The 13442-nt window shown below is 42.8% G+C and overlaps 1 protein-coding gene across 1 annotated transcript in view; it reads right to left on the reverse strand.

Moving 5' to 3' along the window:
* kcnq3 (potassium voltage-gated channel, KQT-like subfamily, member 3) overlaps positions 1-13442 on the reverse strand; it is an 89150-nt gene that overhangs the window by 10632 nt on the left and 65076 nt on the right. The window contains exons 2-9 of the mRNA XM_035430861.1: positions 7683-7773; positions 7317-7443; positions 6590-6762; positions 6059-6232; positions 5508-5618; positions 5042-5137; positions 4439-4533; positions 3497-3523 (exon numbers count right to left, since the gene is read on the reverse strand). Coding sequence (XP_035286752.1) covers positions 3497-3523; positions 4439-4533; positions 5042-5137; positions 5508-5618; positions 6059-6232; positions 6590-6762; positions 7317-7443; positions 7683-7773 — 894 coding nt within the window. The remainder of the gene's footprint in view (positions 1-3496; positions 3524-4438; positions 4534-5041; positions 5138-5507; positions 5619-6058; positions 6233-6589; positions 6763-7316; positions 7444-7682; positions 7774-13442) is intronic.

The following is a 13442-nucleotide window of genomic DNA, read 5'->3' on the forward strand; positions in this document are numbered from 1 at the left end:
CAGCCAGTTTTTAATTAACTTGGGTACTTTGAATGATAGCTCATTCTAGGCCTAATTATCTTGTTTTGGCCTCCTCCATTAAACTGATAAACTCCAATAAGCCCAAAGCCGAGCTTCAAACCAACTCTGTTAAAGTGATAATGGCAGAGAGACAAACAAATGAGCTGAACCACTATTAAATGCCCCAGCAACTATAAACAAATACAAGCCTAGGTATTTGAATTTTAAAAGGGTTGAAAAAAACCCTGCAGGCAATCTGTCACCTGCCAATAACACTGCTCACCCAACTGCATATTCTACATGAATCCATGATAATCCATAGGAAATGTGGGAAAACCCATGTTGATTCTCAGTTTGCCTGAACTTTGCATCAGGGCAATTTGAGAAAAATATTTATTTGGGTCACATGCAGTACAACTCATCTCTGGAAATAAATATGCCACAGATTTCTTAAGCTTGTATGGAACAACTGCCTGCAGTACAGTTGGCAAATCTTAGCCAATGACGAGCAGCAACCAAAGAACAAAAACAGCGGCCAAAAAATTAAAACAGTCTGTCAGTTGATCGCAATAAGCTGAATTATTTATAACACTGGAAAAATAACTCTAGACTTCTTCAACCAATTATGGTAGGTGGCACTCTGTATATTGAGAAGAAACAGTAGCTGATGAAACTGGGACACAGTGCTGTAAAGATTAAGCCTGTTCTCCCTACGTCTTGGTTTCGTCTTGCTGCCCGCTTCTCAGGGGTATTACAGTCCATCGCTTCTGCACAACCAGATTCTGCCTTTGTGCACGAGGGAAGATTCAAAGGCTGCCAGAAAGTAGAGCTCTTTATTCTGGAATTACTGATGATGTTTGGCAGCGACAGAACCACCCTGTAAATCTAAACCCCCGTTCCCCCGGCTGGGGAAAAGTAGCTCCCTGAAACGTATTCTCCGCTCCGCTCCCACACAGAAGGCACAATATGGCCCTCTATCACCCGAGCGGCATAAAGGCGGCAGATTGAGGCGCTGAGAGTCCGCAGAATGAGGGGGCATTAAGTCGGGAATGGACATGGACAAAGGCATTCTCGCCGATCGCTGCCTGCGAGCGGATAAAGACGGGAAAATTACGCGTGATTGCCGGGGCGGCCGCAGGTGACAAAGCCTCAGAACGGCGTAACCGTCCCCCCGCTGGACGGGCCAGCCGTCAAAGGTCACCGCGTCCACCCCCTCCCCTCAACTCAGCAATTTACCCTCCGTGGCAGCGTAATTCCTCTCGCCGTGTCTTCAACGACTCAATTTAGGCCGTTTTTTTTTTTCCTGTAGACGAGCGGGAAATTATTCTGACAGGCCGGAGTGAGGGCTAAAGAGATGACTCAAGCGGCATGTTGTTCACTCCATTGAGGCTAATTTGTCACCCGGTATGGGGCAGAACATTTGGTCATCTCTGCCAGGTCGTTCGGAAAAGTGCCGATAATGTCGACACCACTAATGCCCGACTCCTAGATCCTAACACTGATGCTTAAAACACATGCTCCCCTTCAGTTTGGCAGGATCACTTGCTCTGACTTCGGTCTGCTGCCAACAAGGATTTGGAAGGCAATTCAATACAGGGCAATGGGTGTGGATTAGCAGGCAGCAAAAAAAAGTAGACGAGTGGCTAGTAGGCCAAGCCACTGGAGCTGGACTCCGATGTGATACAGTGTAATTAGGGCTGCAAGGGAGGTGAACTGTGAGGCAGCAGGGCTAGCAAACATGGCGGACAATGTGGGTACAGTGAGAGGAAACAAAGCCTTGCCAGGGAGGCGTAACCTTTCTGGTAAAAACGAGATATGACCAATCAGAGCTGCTAATTCCCAATGAGGCAGGAAAACCCCTCCCTCCCTGAGGAATGCTAGAGTAAATGCATATAGCCCTGTGGGAATTAGCCTTGCCATGGCCAGGTTTTACTTCTGAATTATGAGCCATGGCACTGTATCAGTCACCTGTGTTTTAGCTGCACCCACCAGCAGAGAGTTCCCCCAAGAGCAACTGCCCAGGATTTATACAGTCAAGGTGACAAGAGAAGCCTTGGTTACATGTGGCTGGCTTCACCTTCAATCGACATTGCACACCAATTGCTCGGGGGACCGCACGTCATTGAGAGCACAAACAAAAGCACTCTCCTGGAACAGCTCTGGGCGTGAGAGAAATGCTAACAGGCAGACGGACCACAAAGAGCAATAAGACATCCCACGCTGACTGAAAACAGACTTTCACAAAATTAGAAAATTGAATTTATGCTTAAGAAGTTAGCTTATTTGTTTTTATGGCTCTCAAAGTTACCTTGGGAAACCCTTTGTGAAAACTGCACACCCTTACAGCAGCTTTAGTTCTTCAGACGACCCCCAATGTACAATGTAATCCACCTCTACCATGGATATTTCAGTTCTGCATTACCATTAAAGCGGGTTGCAGGCAACACTTTCTATTAAGAATTACTAATGTATACCTGTAACAGGTGAACCATGCTAATTAAGTTTGCTAAATCAGTGTAAAACCTGTATTGTAGTGTGTGCCAAACTCAGACTATCCATGCCATCAATAACATAAAACTGTTCGGCAGAATGTGGTAATGATGCAACATTTTGCCTGTATTGGCATTGCTGGTGGCCTGTAATTTGTGCTAATTTGTCTATGGGATTATGAAAATGCACTGCTGCTTGATCAAAACACACAGCATTGCAGCTTAATTGAAACTGTGACCTGCAGGAGCCGAGGGGTTCTGATGAGGAGATTTAATTAAGCACACTCAGTTTTTTACAGTCAGACACTAAACTTGCTGGTTAAGGTCATGAACGCAATGTTCGATCTGTACACGATCCTAGCACACATTAGTTATGGTGATGTGAAGGAGAAATATGTGGGGGGGTGGGGGGCTAAACGATTCTCTGTTCCTTATGACCATAAATCAATCACATCCTTCATTTTCCAATGATAGTTTTTAATGTGGTTCCTTGTTAAGGCTAGACAGAGTGGTTAAGGGGACATTTACAACACGACCAGACAACTAATTACAACTCGAATAAATCCTGTTTAAAAGCACCGAGCACTGTTTTAGGGCAGTCTGACAGCTACTCATTAATGGCAGAGGGATAATTGAGATACAAACTCAAAGTCCAAATGCCAAGAAAACCTTGAAACTTAATTAACAGCAGTGACTTCCTCATTAGTTAACAGGGAATGTGAGACTCTATTTCATATTTAATACATATTTAATGGTGGCCATTAACCACTTACTCACTGCTAAAGACACATTAGGCATAGATTAATATAGAAGGCTATTTAAAGACGGCTATTTTAGGATCTTCATTAATCTTTCGATTCAAACTTTATTTCGAAGGGCAGAGTTCTCATGTACACTCATACGCCTCGATAATAGCTGTACTGAGGGTTGAAAAGACATTACCCAGGGCTGTGTGAACCTAAAAGCACTGTGAGCCAGCAGTATTTCCAGAGAGAAAAGTGACATACCTTGCCATTCCTTCCAAATGATCCTTCCTTTAGATGGGAAAGGGGTAACGAAAAGACACTTGATAAACTTAATAATTTTTTAAAATACAAAGCATTCTATTTTTTATAAAATCACACTAATGAAACCCTCCAAACATTACTAGTGCCATTCTGCACATCTGTTCACACAAAAAGAACTAATCTATCAAAACTTGATCATTCGAATTTTGAAAATGAATAGTTCTGAAGAAGTTGAAAAGGTTCAGTTCTGCTCTACCAATGCACCACTTTTATCATCACTGCTCTGAAAGCTAATTAACCCTGATTAATTTACACTGAAACAGATATTCAGACATATACAGAAGCGATAATTTAAACAAGCTGACACCTTTATTACCTTTCAGATATAGTTCTTGATATTGTGCCAGGAATCCAGGTTTCAATGGAAACAAAACCCACGACTTCAGCCTAATTTATCTCATGCAAACTGAATATAAAAAAATGAACAAATGATAAAACAATAGTAGCAATGCCAAATAATATCACTCACAAACAAATGGCCTGCATACGCAGATTAATTAATAATAAAACAGAAAATTGTAAAAATGCTGGTCGGGATGTTTGGCCAGGATCCAAGTTGCTAAGGAAACCAAGGCCTTGATATTAGTCTAATTCGGCTCATGCAGAATAAACATTCAAAAGTAACACAAAGGCAGTAATGCAGCAAATAGCATGATTGTAAAAACATGGTGAATAAGGATGGAAAAGATATTGCATTGGCAAAAACAAACAAAAAATAAATTAAATAAACATCCGCGCATACTGTAGCACTATTACAGAAGAGTAGCCACATTTGGTTTTTGTGATTCCTCAGTGTTTCTCTATTTCACAAATAGATGAATAATTGAGCACCATAGGGCTCACTGGTAAGACCACCTTTCTGAAAGCATGCTGATTACTTGCCTGAAGCAGGGTAGGGAGATGACAGTCTCATAGAATCTCCAGGTGGCAACGAGGTCTTCCCTGATAGGATTGGTGGCATAATATCGCCATGCCGACTGCGGGCAGATGGGAAAAGCATGAGGACTATTGAATATTGCAGCTTATCTATCATAACTCTTGTTCACACTGTCATCAATTGCAGCTTTACTACAGTAGCATGTAGAAATCATGATTTTTGATGTGGAAATTACAACAGACTTGCTGCACAGTACCAAACTATCCTTAATATTAAGTAGTGTGGTAGTTATTTCTGCTGAAATATAAAACCATGGGTATTTATCATGAAGCATTCACATCTTGCTTAATAAGACTCCTATTTTGTTGAAACTGGATGTTGTCTTAGTGAATGCTGAATTTGCGTCCATTCACCTGAGGTTCTCATCACTTCAAATCTAATTTTTATGTTAAAGCATTTAGCATAAAGCGTTTAGCCCTAATGAACATAAACATGCTGTGAATGCTTCATAAATAACGCCCGATGCATTTGTCAGGTCTGCATAGATCAGTGCCAAACTGGATTCACAGAGAAGTTGGAAAGCAGTGTGAAGACAGAGAAATGGTCACCTGGATAAGTCCAGCAGCAGGATGCCTGCGTTTCTCAAAGTGCTTCTGCCTGTGCTGTTCCTGTACTTTCAGAGCCAGCCCTGAGCCCAGAATTCCCTGGGAAACAGACATATTTTTCAGTAACAGCTACCCACAGTAATACTATACCCACATCCCAGTGGGAACAGCATTAACCAAAGATGCCAACAATGTTGACCAGCACAATATCTTTTTTGTGGTTGTGGTCAAGCCATCAATAATTATAAATTAATAAGTGGTAAAAATAAGTAGCAGCAAGAACAATAATAATCATTATCATTATCACCATGCCTATAACCATCACTTAGTTATGACATATTCACAGGAGTCGAATCCTGATAAATTTTTACAAGCAAATGAACACGGTGCACTCAGCAGTCAGATGGACTCAGTTTTGACACAGCCAACCTCTCAGCAAACTGAGGAAAACACACAGGCTGTCACTCACTGCAGGCAGAGCGAAGAAAGACACGCCTATGAGAGCGAAGGTGCCGGCCAGCAGCCGGCCGGCCCAAGTCTTCGGTGTCTTATCCCCGTAGCCAATGGTAGTCAGGGTGATCTGCAGAACAGGGAGGCACAATGTCTTTACAGTACATAGCGTCCAGCCAGTTGGTGTCTGATGTAAGAATGTGGTTTCTCAATGCCATTGAACACTGTTATGCATTCCCTCAAACAACATATGACAGGATAGAGCTGAGTGTCAAACTCATGTCCTGGAGCACCACCGTATCAGTGGGTATTTTTGGTTTCCTTTAAATCTGCAGACAGGTAAGGACTTGAGAACAAACTGTGAGGATCTGTTAGCCAATCAATGACTTAAATTAATCTCTGGTGCTATAACACACTGAAAACCAGCAGACACTGCAGACCACCAGGATTTTGAAACCCATGGGACAGAGGAGGTCCTCCATGGACGAGCCCCAGGTGTTGGCTTCCACAGCAATTAAAGGAGGGATCAGGTGGAAAGGGGGCCAGCGCTCGGGATGGACGCTCTCTTACCAGGCCCCACCACAGGGCGTCGGCATATGTGTCAAAGTCCTGTGGCGTGGGCTGGCCTGTGGGGTTCTCGCCGCCCGGCACCTCCGCGGTGATGTCATCCTTCTCCACAAGGTATACCAGGAAGGAGGCCAGGATGAGGGACAGGAAGCCGATGTACCAGGCAGTGATGAGTTCCTGGAGAATGCAGAGGTGAATCAGCCCTGACTGTTTCAGACGGTTGACCGCGCTTTAACCAGACTTGTGTACGTTCGGCTCATTTCCACCGACTCATTCCAGGCAAAGGTCTCACTGTGCATCCATCTCTGTATATGCCAACTTCAGTGAAAGTGCCGCAGTATTGCTGAGGCAACAAATACGTAAAGTATAAAAACTCTTGGGTCTGCTAGTCTCCCTGAATTTGCAAAATTTCACAAAATGCATGAACAGCTTCAGTCAAGTATGCCCTTCAGATTTCCAGTAGAAATATGATGGAGATAGGAACAAGTCAAATGTGGCTGTCATTCTTTAAAATCGGGGGAGGAGGGATCATACCTTGCTGTGGGCGTAAATGGCGGATCCCAGGAGCTTCCAGGTCCCGCCCCTCCGGTCCATGCGCAGCATGCGCAGGATCTGCAGGAAGCGCAGGCTCCTGAGGGACGTGGCCAGCACGTTGCCCTGGTTCCGCACCGCCACCACCGGCACCGAGGCGATCAGCACGAAGATGTCTGTCAGAGGGGAGGCAGCGGAGCCATCACATGATCACGCACCGTGCTATCGCACCTCATCACACTGGACACTGTGGCTTGTACTAAAAAGTGTTTGTTTGTCCCTCACAAACTTAGTACTGGGAACTGATTTTGGTGATTGCCAAAAAAAGGCAAATGTCAGAAGTTGAAATGTTCTAGACCTTGAATCCTGTTTCACCATAACAGATCTCACACTATATTAATTTGTATTACACCATATCATACCACACATTGTAAAATACCATAGCGCACCACACTTTAGTACAACATATGCCACCATATCTCACTGTGCAGTGTAAGACACCATGTCACAGTACATTTACCTAAAACTGTACAGGCAGTGTGTGAACATAATCCTACGATTTGGTCCCTGAATCAGCATTTATTTGAAAAAGTTCATGTACAGCATCTGTGGAGAGGTGAGTCCTTGTAATCCAGTATACAGACTGAGGGATCGGAACTGAGAACAGTGCCTAAATGACACTGGTCTGCACTGAGGCACTCAGAGCCCATGTCCAGTCGGACCTACTTGCCTAAAATGCAAAGTGGTTTCCGGGCGAACTTGAGGCGCCCCCTCCATCCTTTGTACCGACAGCAGCACCCAGCAGCCCATATTCTCAGCACAAACTCCGCACCGAAGATGAATATCGTAAAGGTTTCCTATGAGCCAATGAAATGCACAGACACGAACACATTCCAGCTCACAGTCTCCACTAACAGGACACATTTGTTTGGCACACTGAAACATTTCTGGGGTTTAAATGAATGCAGCCTTGATAATCGCTGTGAAATCAAACTTTATATGAGATCAGTTTTGGTTTACAATGGAAATGTAATTGCCAGCAAACTGAATTAATTTAAAATTTAGTTTCATTTCAAATACAGAATGGTTCACTTACCAATATTACAAGCCAGTGTGCTGAAACTTTTTCATGCTCCTTAAAAGTGGTTAATATGGCCAAGATCAAACACCCCAGCACGATCAAAAATCTGCAAAATACAAAACAATAACAATTGTTACTACAGCAGTCCATTTAAATACTCTTGAATGGTTTAATTTTCCAAGTTTTAGTGTGTCACTTAACCTAATGAACTTGTCTTAGTCATTTTATGCAGTATAGATGAATCTGCCCCAAGTAATGTAATTTGAGTGTAATTTGAGCTTCCTTTCGATGTGAAGGGCATGTTGTTTTGCACATTTTACAATTGCCTCATTCTATCACAAGATGGCACTCATCCCCTTCTACTCCTCATTTTCAGTCCCTACAATCAGAATATGCAGACTCTAATAGATGCTTCAAAGACCATTATACATAAATAAACTCCATATTCATGTGATGTGTAATTTTTCTCTTTAATAATCTTGAACTTTATTAAGCTAATTAGACTTTGAAGGCCTTTCATTATTGAGAGAGTTCATGTATTATGCAGCTATTCACACAGACATCAAAATGTACCATGATCAGAACCAGCAATTAGTTCTGATACACAGTCACTATCGTGGATTTGTCTTCTCCATTTTCTTTTTTTAGTAATAAACTAATCACCATAGAGCTGACCAGTATAGAAATATAAGCCTCTCAAACTTAAAACTGAGAAACAACAAACAACATACATGCAGCGTACCTATTTGTTGCATATTTATACAATGTTAAAAAATACAGTAAACAGCAGCAAATGAAGCCTACAGTTTTGTAGAAACAATTCTGTAATGCCACAGGCAAAACTGACCTGTAGGAACAGGACAATTTTACCAGTGAATCTTCCAGAATTGAAACTTCAAACTTGAAATGAAAAGTTCCTTAAAAAGAAGAGGCAGGCAGACGCACTAGTGAAGGCCTGTGACAGGGGACAGTTTTGCGCGACACTAATTCAGGTTGAGGCGTCTGAAAGCCCTCCCTGCAGCCTGTGCCCAGGGAACCCGTCCACAGGACAGGCTCAGGCATCAGTCCACAATGCAGACAATACTGCGACCGTTGCACACTGGGGACTGAGGGAGGTGGCTCACACCAGACGCATCGCTGTGTGAAAACAGGCACTGGCCCCAAATTCTGTTGTGTTCTTGGGGCTCTGCTGCAACTCTGTGAACCCTTATGACATTTAAAAGTAACACTCTCAATCTGAGAAGAACAAAAGGTTACTTTTTGATAAACACAAGTCATGAAAAGTTGAGACAAAACTGGTGGCCATCACATAAAACCTCAAACAGACACAACTCAGCATTGGTTATTATTGTTTTAAGGCAGAATTGCTTGTCTAGAGGCAGTAGCAGCGCTTACATGTGATTTATTATTAATTTATCACTTCATTGTCAGCTTCAATTTAAGCATTAATATGAGACTACCCTTTCAAACTGAAGCCTGGTTTAGTTGGTAGAAAATAAACAATTGTTTAGCAAAATGGAAATTTTGTTCTAAACTAGAAGGCATGCCTATTTTGGGTTCATATATTGATCCATTAGCCTACACAATGTGATATATACTGTACAGATTGCTATTGCAGAGCTCACCAGTACTCACCATTCTTGCTTCATAACAATGTATCAAACAGCTGATTTTGACACACGCAATGTTTTGGCTATGTCACTGATCAGTTCATTCTGATCATTCAGCCTCATGATGGCCTGCTTTACTGAGATTGACACTTATTTGGCCTTCATGTTGAGAGACAACAGCTGCAGACTCCAAACGCAAATTCCACATCTAGAATCAACTCTGGGATCAACGCTTTCTTGTGCATAAACTAACAAAGCAATGATACATAGCTGGCCAAAAAACAGCTGAGTAACTGTCCCATTACTTTTCCTACCCTAAAATGGGGGGGGGGGGGGTGGGGTTATGTATAAACTGAACTTTGTCTCCACTTTAACCTCATATTTTATTTCAAATCCAATGTGTGGGAGTACAGAGCCGAAACAACAAAAATTGTGTCACTGACTCAATACTTTTGCATTTATCTGTATAATCTATAATGAATCTATTCAAGCACGCACGCAAGCGTGCATACGTGCACACACACTCTGGATGGATTACAACTTTATCCCACTAGATGGAGTCAAGTTGCCACTCTGACTCCGGAAGCAGCACGATGAGGCGTCTTGTCACAGTCCATGCTCCAAGCCACAAAAGAAAATTCAGCAAATGTCTAAGAAACCCTGCAATTCCCACACATCAGTCATACATGAATACAAAATCTCCCTCCTAGAACCATCCATATTTTTGGGAGGGGGGAGGGAGGAAAAAGCATTGAATCCACAGGGAAAGGGAGCCCTCAGAGGACGAGAGAAAAGCACGCAGCTGAACAGTGTTCTCCGACATCTCGGCTGCTTAGAGGATACACTCCCTGCTGTGTGACAAACGTGCGCTTTCACAACGGTGAGACTGCAATAACCGACATTACATTATGAAACCAGTCTAAATCAGAGGGACAATCTAAGCTCATACAGTTCCTATTCATTATTGTCAAAAGATGTAAAGCACATTAATGTATAACTGTTAGAAAACGGTGTACTGGTAAAACAAGGTATATCCTGACATAAGAACCAAGTAAAAATATATGCGATTGCCTATGCCCAAATTCAGGGACAAGGTTGGCATTCAAAGAACCGGACAATCCAAATCAGGAGAAAAGACAAAATAGTGTACAAAAAAAAAAAACACAAACAACCTTTGTTCCTTTTCACATCCCACCAAATCGAAAGCGTATGACTTTCTGTACAATGTGTCCTGTAATGTGCTTAATCTGGAGGCTGTGATAGTAGCTGTCGCTGTCAATGTTTGCTATAAAGGGTACGGGTACAGTGAGGGTGTACAGTATAACAGCTGGTTCTCAGCAGGAGTCTTTCAGATGAAGGGCTGTGTTGAGTCACGCTGCAGGACACAGGGCGTGTTCAGATGATGCCTCTGCGCTGGTATCCCTGGATCACAACCCCATTATACGGTGCAAATCAGCCCACAGAGCCCCTCCCCCGAATTACCCTGCGAGCAGCGCATCTCCAAAGCATTATCAGCCGCGGGCAGATGGCTCCCTCGCGCGTTTCCTCGTCGTTTCGCCACCCCTGTTGGCAGCTGAGGCCGAGCGTGATGGACTGCGGCGCGGGAGACGGTCTGACACGGGCCGCTTGCCACCTCAGACCCCCGCTGGCCCCGCCCAAAGCCTCAGTACCACCATTTATAAGTCCACTGTTTTGCGTCTGAGCTCAAGGGCAGCCTACTGAAACTAATTGTCTGCGAGAACGTGGGGGCTAATGGGGGAGGGGCATTTGTACAGTCATTCAGAGGAATTCTGCTTAACAATGGCAGTAAATTGCATTGAATCACAGGCAAAGGGTATATTGACTACAACACCCATGTGCCTCATCGGTCAAATTTTTCTCTTGGATGCCTGCACACTGATATCCGGGTGTCCCGTCAATCGCACAGGCATAAATCATATTATCATAAGGTTTCAGTACGGTTGCACTCACCCGTTACTGATCACACTCATCGTGATGCGAGCTTCATTATGGGTGTAATGGTAGCGGAGAGCCAAATCTATCAATTAAACAGCCACAGTGGGCTGGTGGCTTTCTCAGATGAATGTGAATGGAGAGATAGCTGTACTCATGTGGCCACCTCACACCCCACAGGACATAATTACAGAGGAGCTTCCAGGCTGGGAAGGAAGGTAGCGGACAGCAAACATTAATCCTGAGGTAGATGGACATGTCGTTCCCCTTCTCAAACTTCCCAACACTGAAGAAACCCATTCCATCTGTGCATGAATGTATCATGGTTGTTCACATGCTCACTCAGCTAGGCTTGAAAGTGTTCAGAGAATGAGAATTCCAGTCGGGTTGCAGTGTACACTGCCTCTAAAAGTGGGGACTATGTGTATTCTGTACTACGCTTAGACTATGGCGTTGTACATACGTACAGTTTAATTGTCTGAAAAGTATTTTTCTGCACTTGTAGAAAGCAAACCTTGGACACTGAAATGAATTCTGAAAACCAAGCACCCTATCCATAAAACAAATTCAAACCTGGCAGTTGTGTTTCCACAACCCCCACCATCTTTTTGAAAACTGTTCTTTTTCTCCAAGCTTATATTATAATTACTGTAATTGTTATACTGTACATTACATGGAAAATATTTGTAACTCTTTCAAATCATTTAAACAAAAGGTACAAAATGAATTATTGTGCTGAAATACATATTTTTGTATAACAATAGCAAGCTTCGAAAACAAGATTCAGTTATGTCTGCCTCTCTGTTTTCTTAGTCATGGGCCAGCATTGATTAAATATATATATCAGTATACATTGCAACACATTCACAGTCATGCAGTATATATTGACATAGAAACATGTTTAAACATATGTTTATACACACTTGTTTAATGTCTCCCAGGATACATGGTGATTTATGGAGATCTTACAGTGGGCCTGCAAACTGAGATGCTTAATTTTTTAATGTTCAACACTTTCAAATAAATGCCGGGCAGTAAATAATTCATGAACTTGTTGTCCTGCCATTATGCAAAGACAGCGCATCTAATAAGCTTCCGAGCGGAACACCAAAACATCATAAATATTTCAGCGTTACAGCAGATCGCTGAGCACAGCGCAATTTTACACAGCTGACTTCCGAGGACCGAATGACGGAGAAGGACAACCCTGCTGTTGTAATCGCCGCCCTGCTATGGCCGAGTTCGTTTTCTCTGCTCAGTGCTCCACACACGTGGCCTGACCGGCAGACATCAGACGTGCTTTCTGAGGACCACACAGGATATGCGGGGGAAAAAAATGAACTACGAAAACAATCTGAAAGCCCCTACCTTTCCATCAAAGGCTACCTTGTGACCCTCTTAGGGAGCAGAATTTGATTTGTACGTGGAATCTGAAGACGGAGGGTGAACTGACAGCAGGGAAGGGGGCGATAAGGGAGAAGGAGCCCTTGAGTCTCCATGTGAAATTCACTTTCTCCACTGATGGACAGAATCAAAGGGTCAGGCAGGATGCAAGAGCTCCATCAAGGGGACACATCAAAAAAGCAGGGGAATCGAATGCATTCACACTCAATACAAAAGCTCTTCAGTAGACCTTCCAAGTTCTCAAAGGCAAGAAATGGACTAATCTATTTATGGCAAAAACAAGCGAGTGGCTTTAAAACAAAAAACAAAAAAAACTACCATTCTTACTCTCCCAGAATTATTACAGGAACTGCCAGTAAAAATCGACTTTTCAGTTGATTATGCCTAATTATTTGTTACATTGTTCTGGGTCCCATAATAAAAAACAATTATTGAAAAATGAATTAATTTCAATTACCTTCAATATCTAGATCAATATCTGGAGTCAGCTGTACTACGAACCCTTCAAAAATCACAGAATTTTAATAAGACCTTGTTTCTCAGCCCATGCTACAAAGCATTTGTGTTTACTCCTGTTTCTGAATACCTAGTCCTATGATATTAGTGTCCACGCAGTAATGATTCTGCAACAGGTCTCAAGAAAATTTCTCTAATCCATATTTGGATGCAACAACTCTAATTAATAAATATCCCTGAAACAATCTGCATTCACAAATAATCCTGAAACAACCAGTGTTGAGAAATAAGTCATACTTATATTCAGAAGTAACCCTGAAACAACCCATATTCAGTGACTTCCAGGTTGATG

Source organism: Anguilla anguilla, chromosome 8, assembly GCF_013347855.1.
Source record: "Anguilla anguilla isolate fAngAng1 chromosome 8, fAngAng1.pri, whole genome shotgun sequence".
In the NCBI taxonomy this organism is placed as follows: domain Eukaryota; kingdom Metazoa; phylum Chordata; class Actinopteri; order Anguilliformes; family Anguillidae; genus Anguilla; species Anguilla anguilla.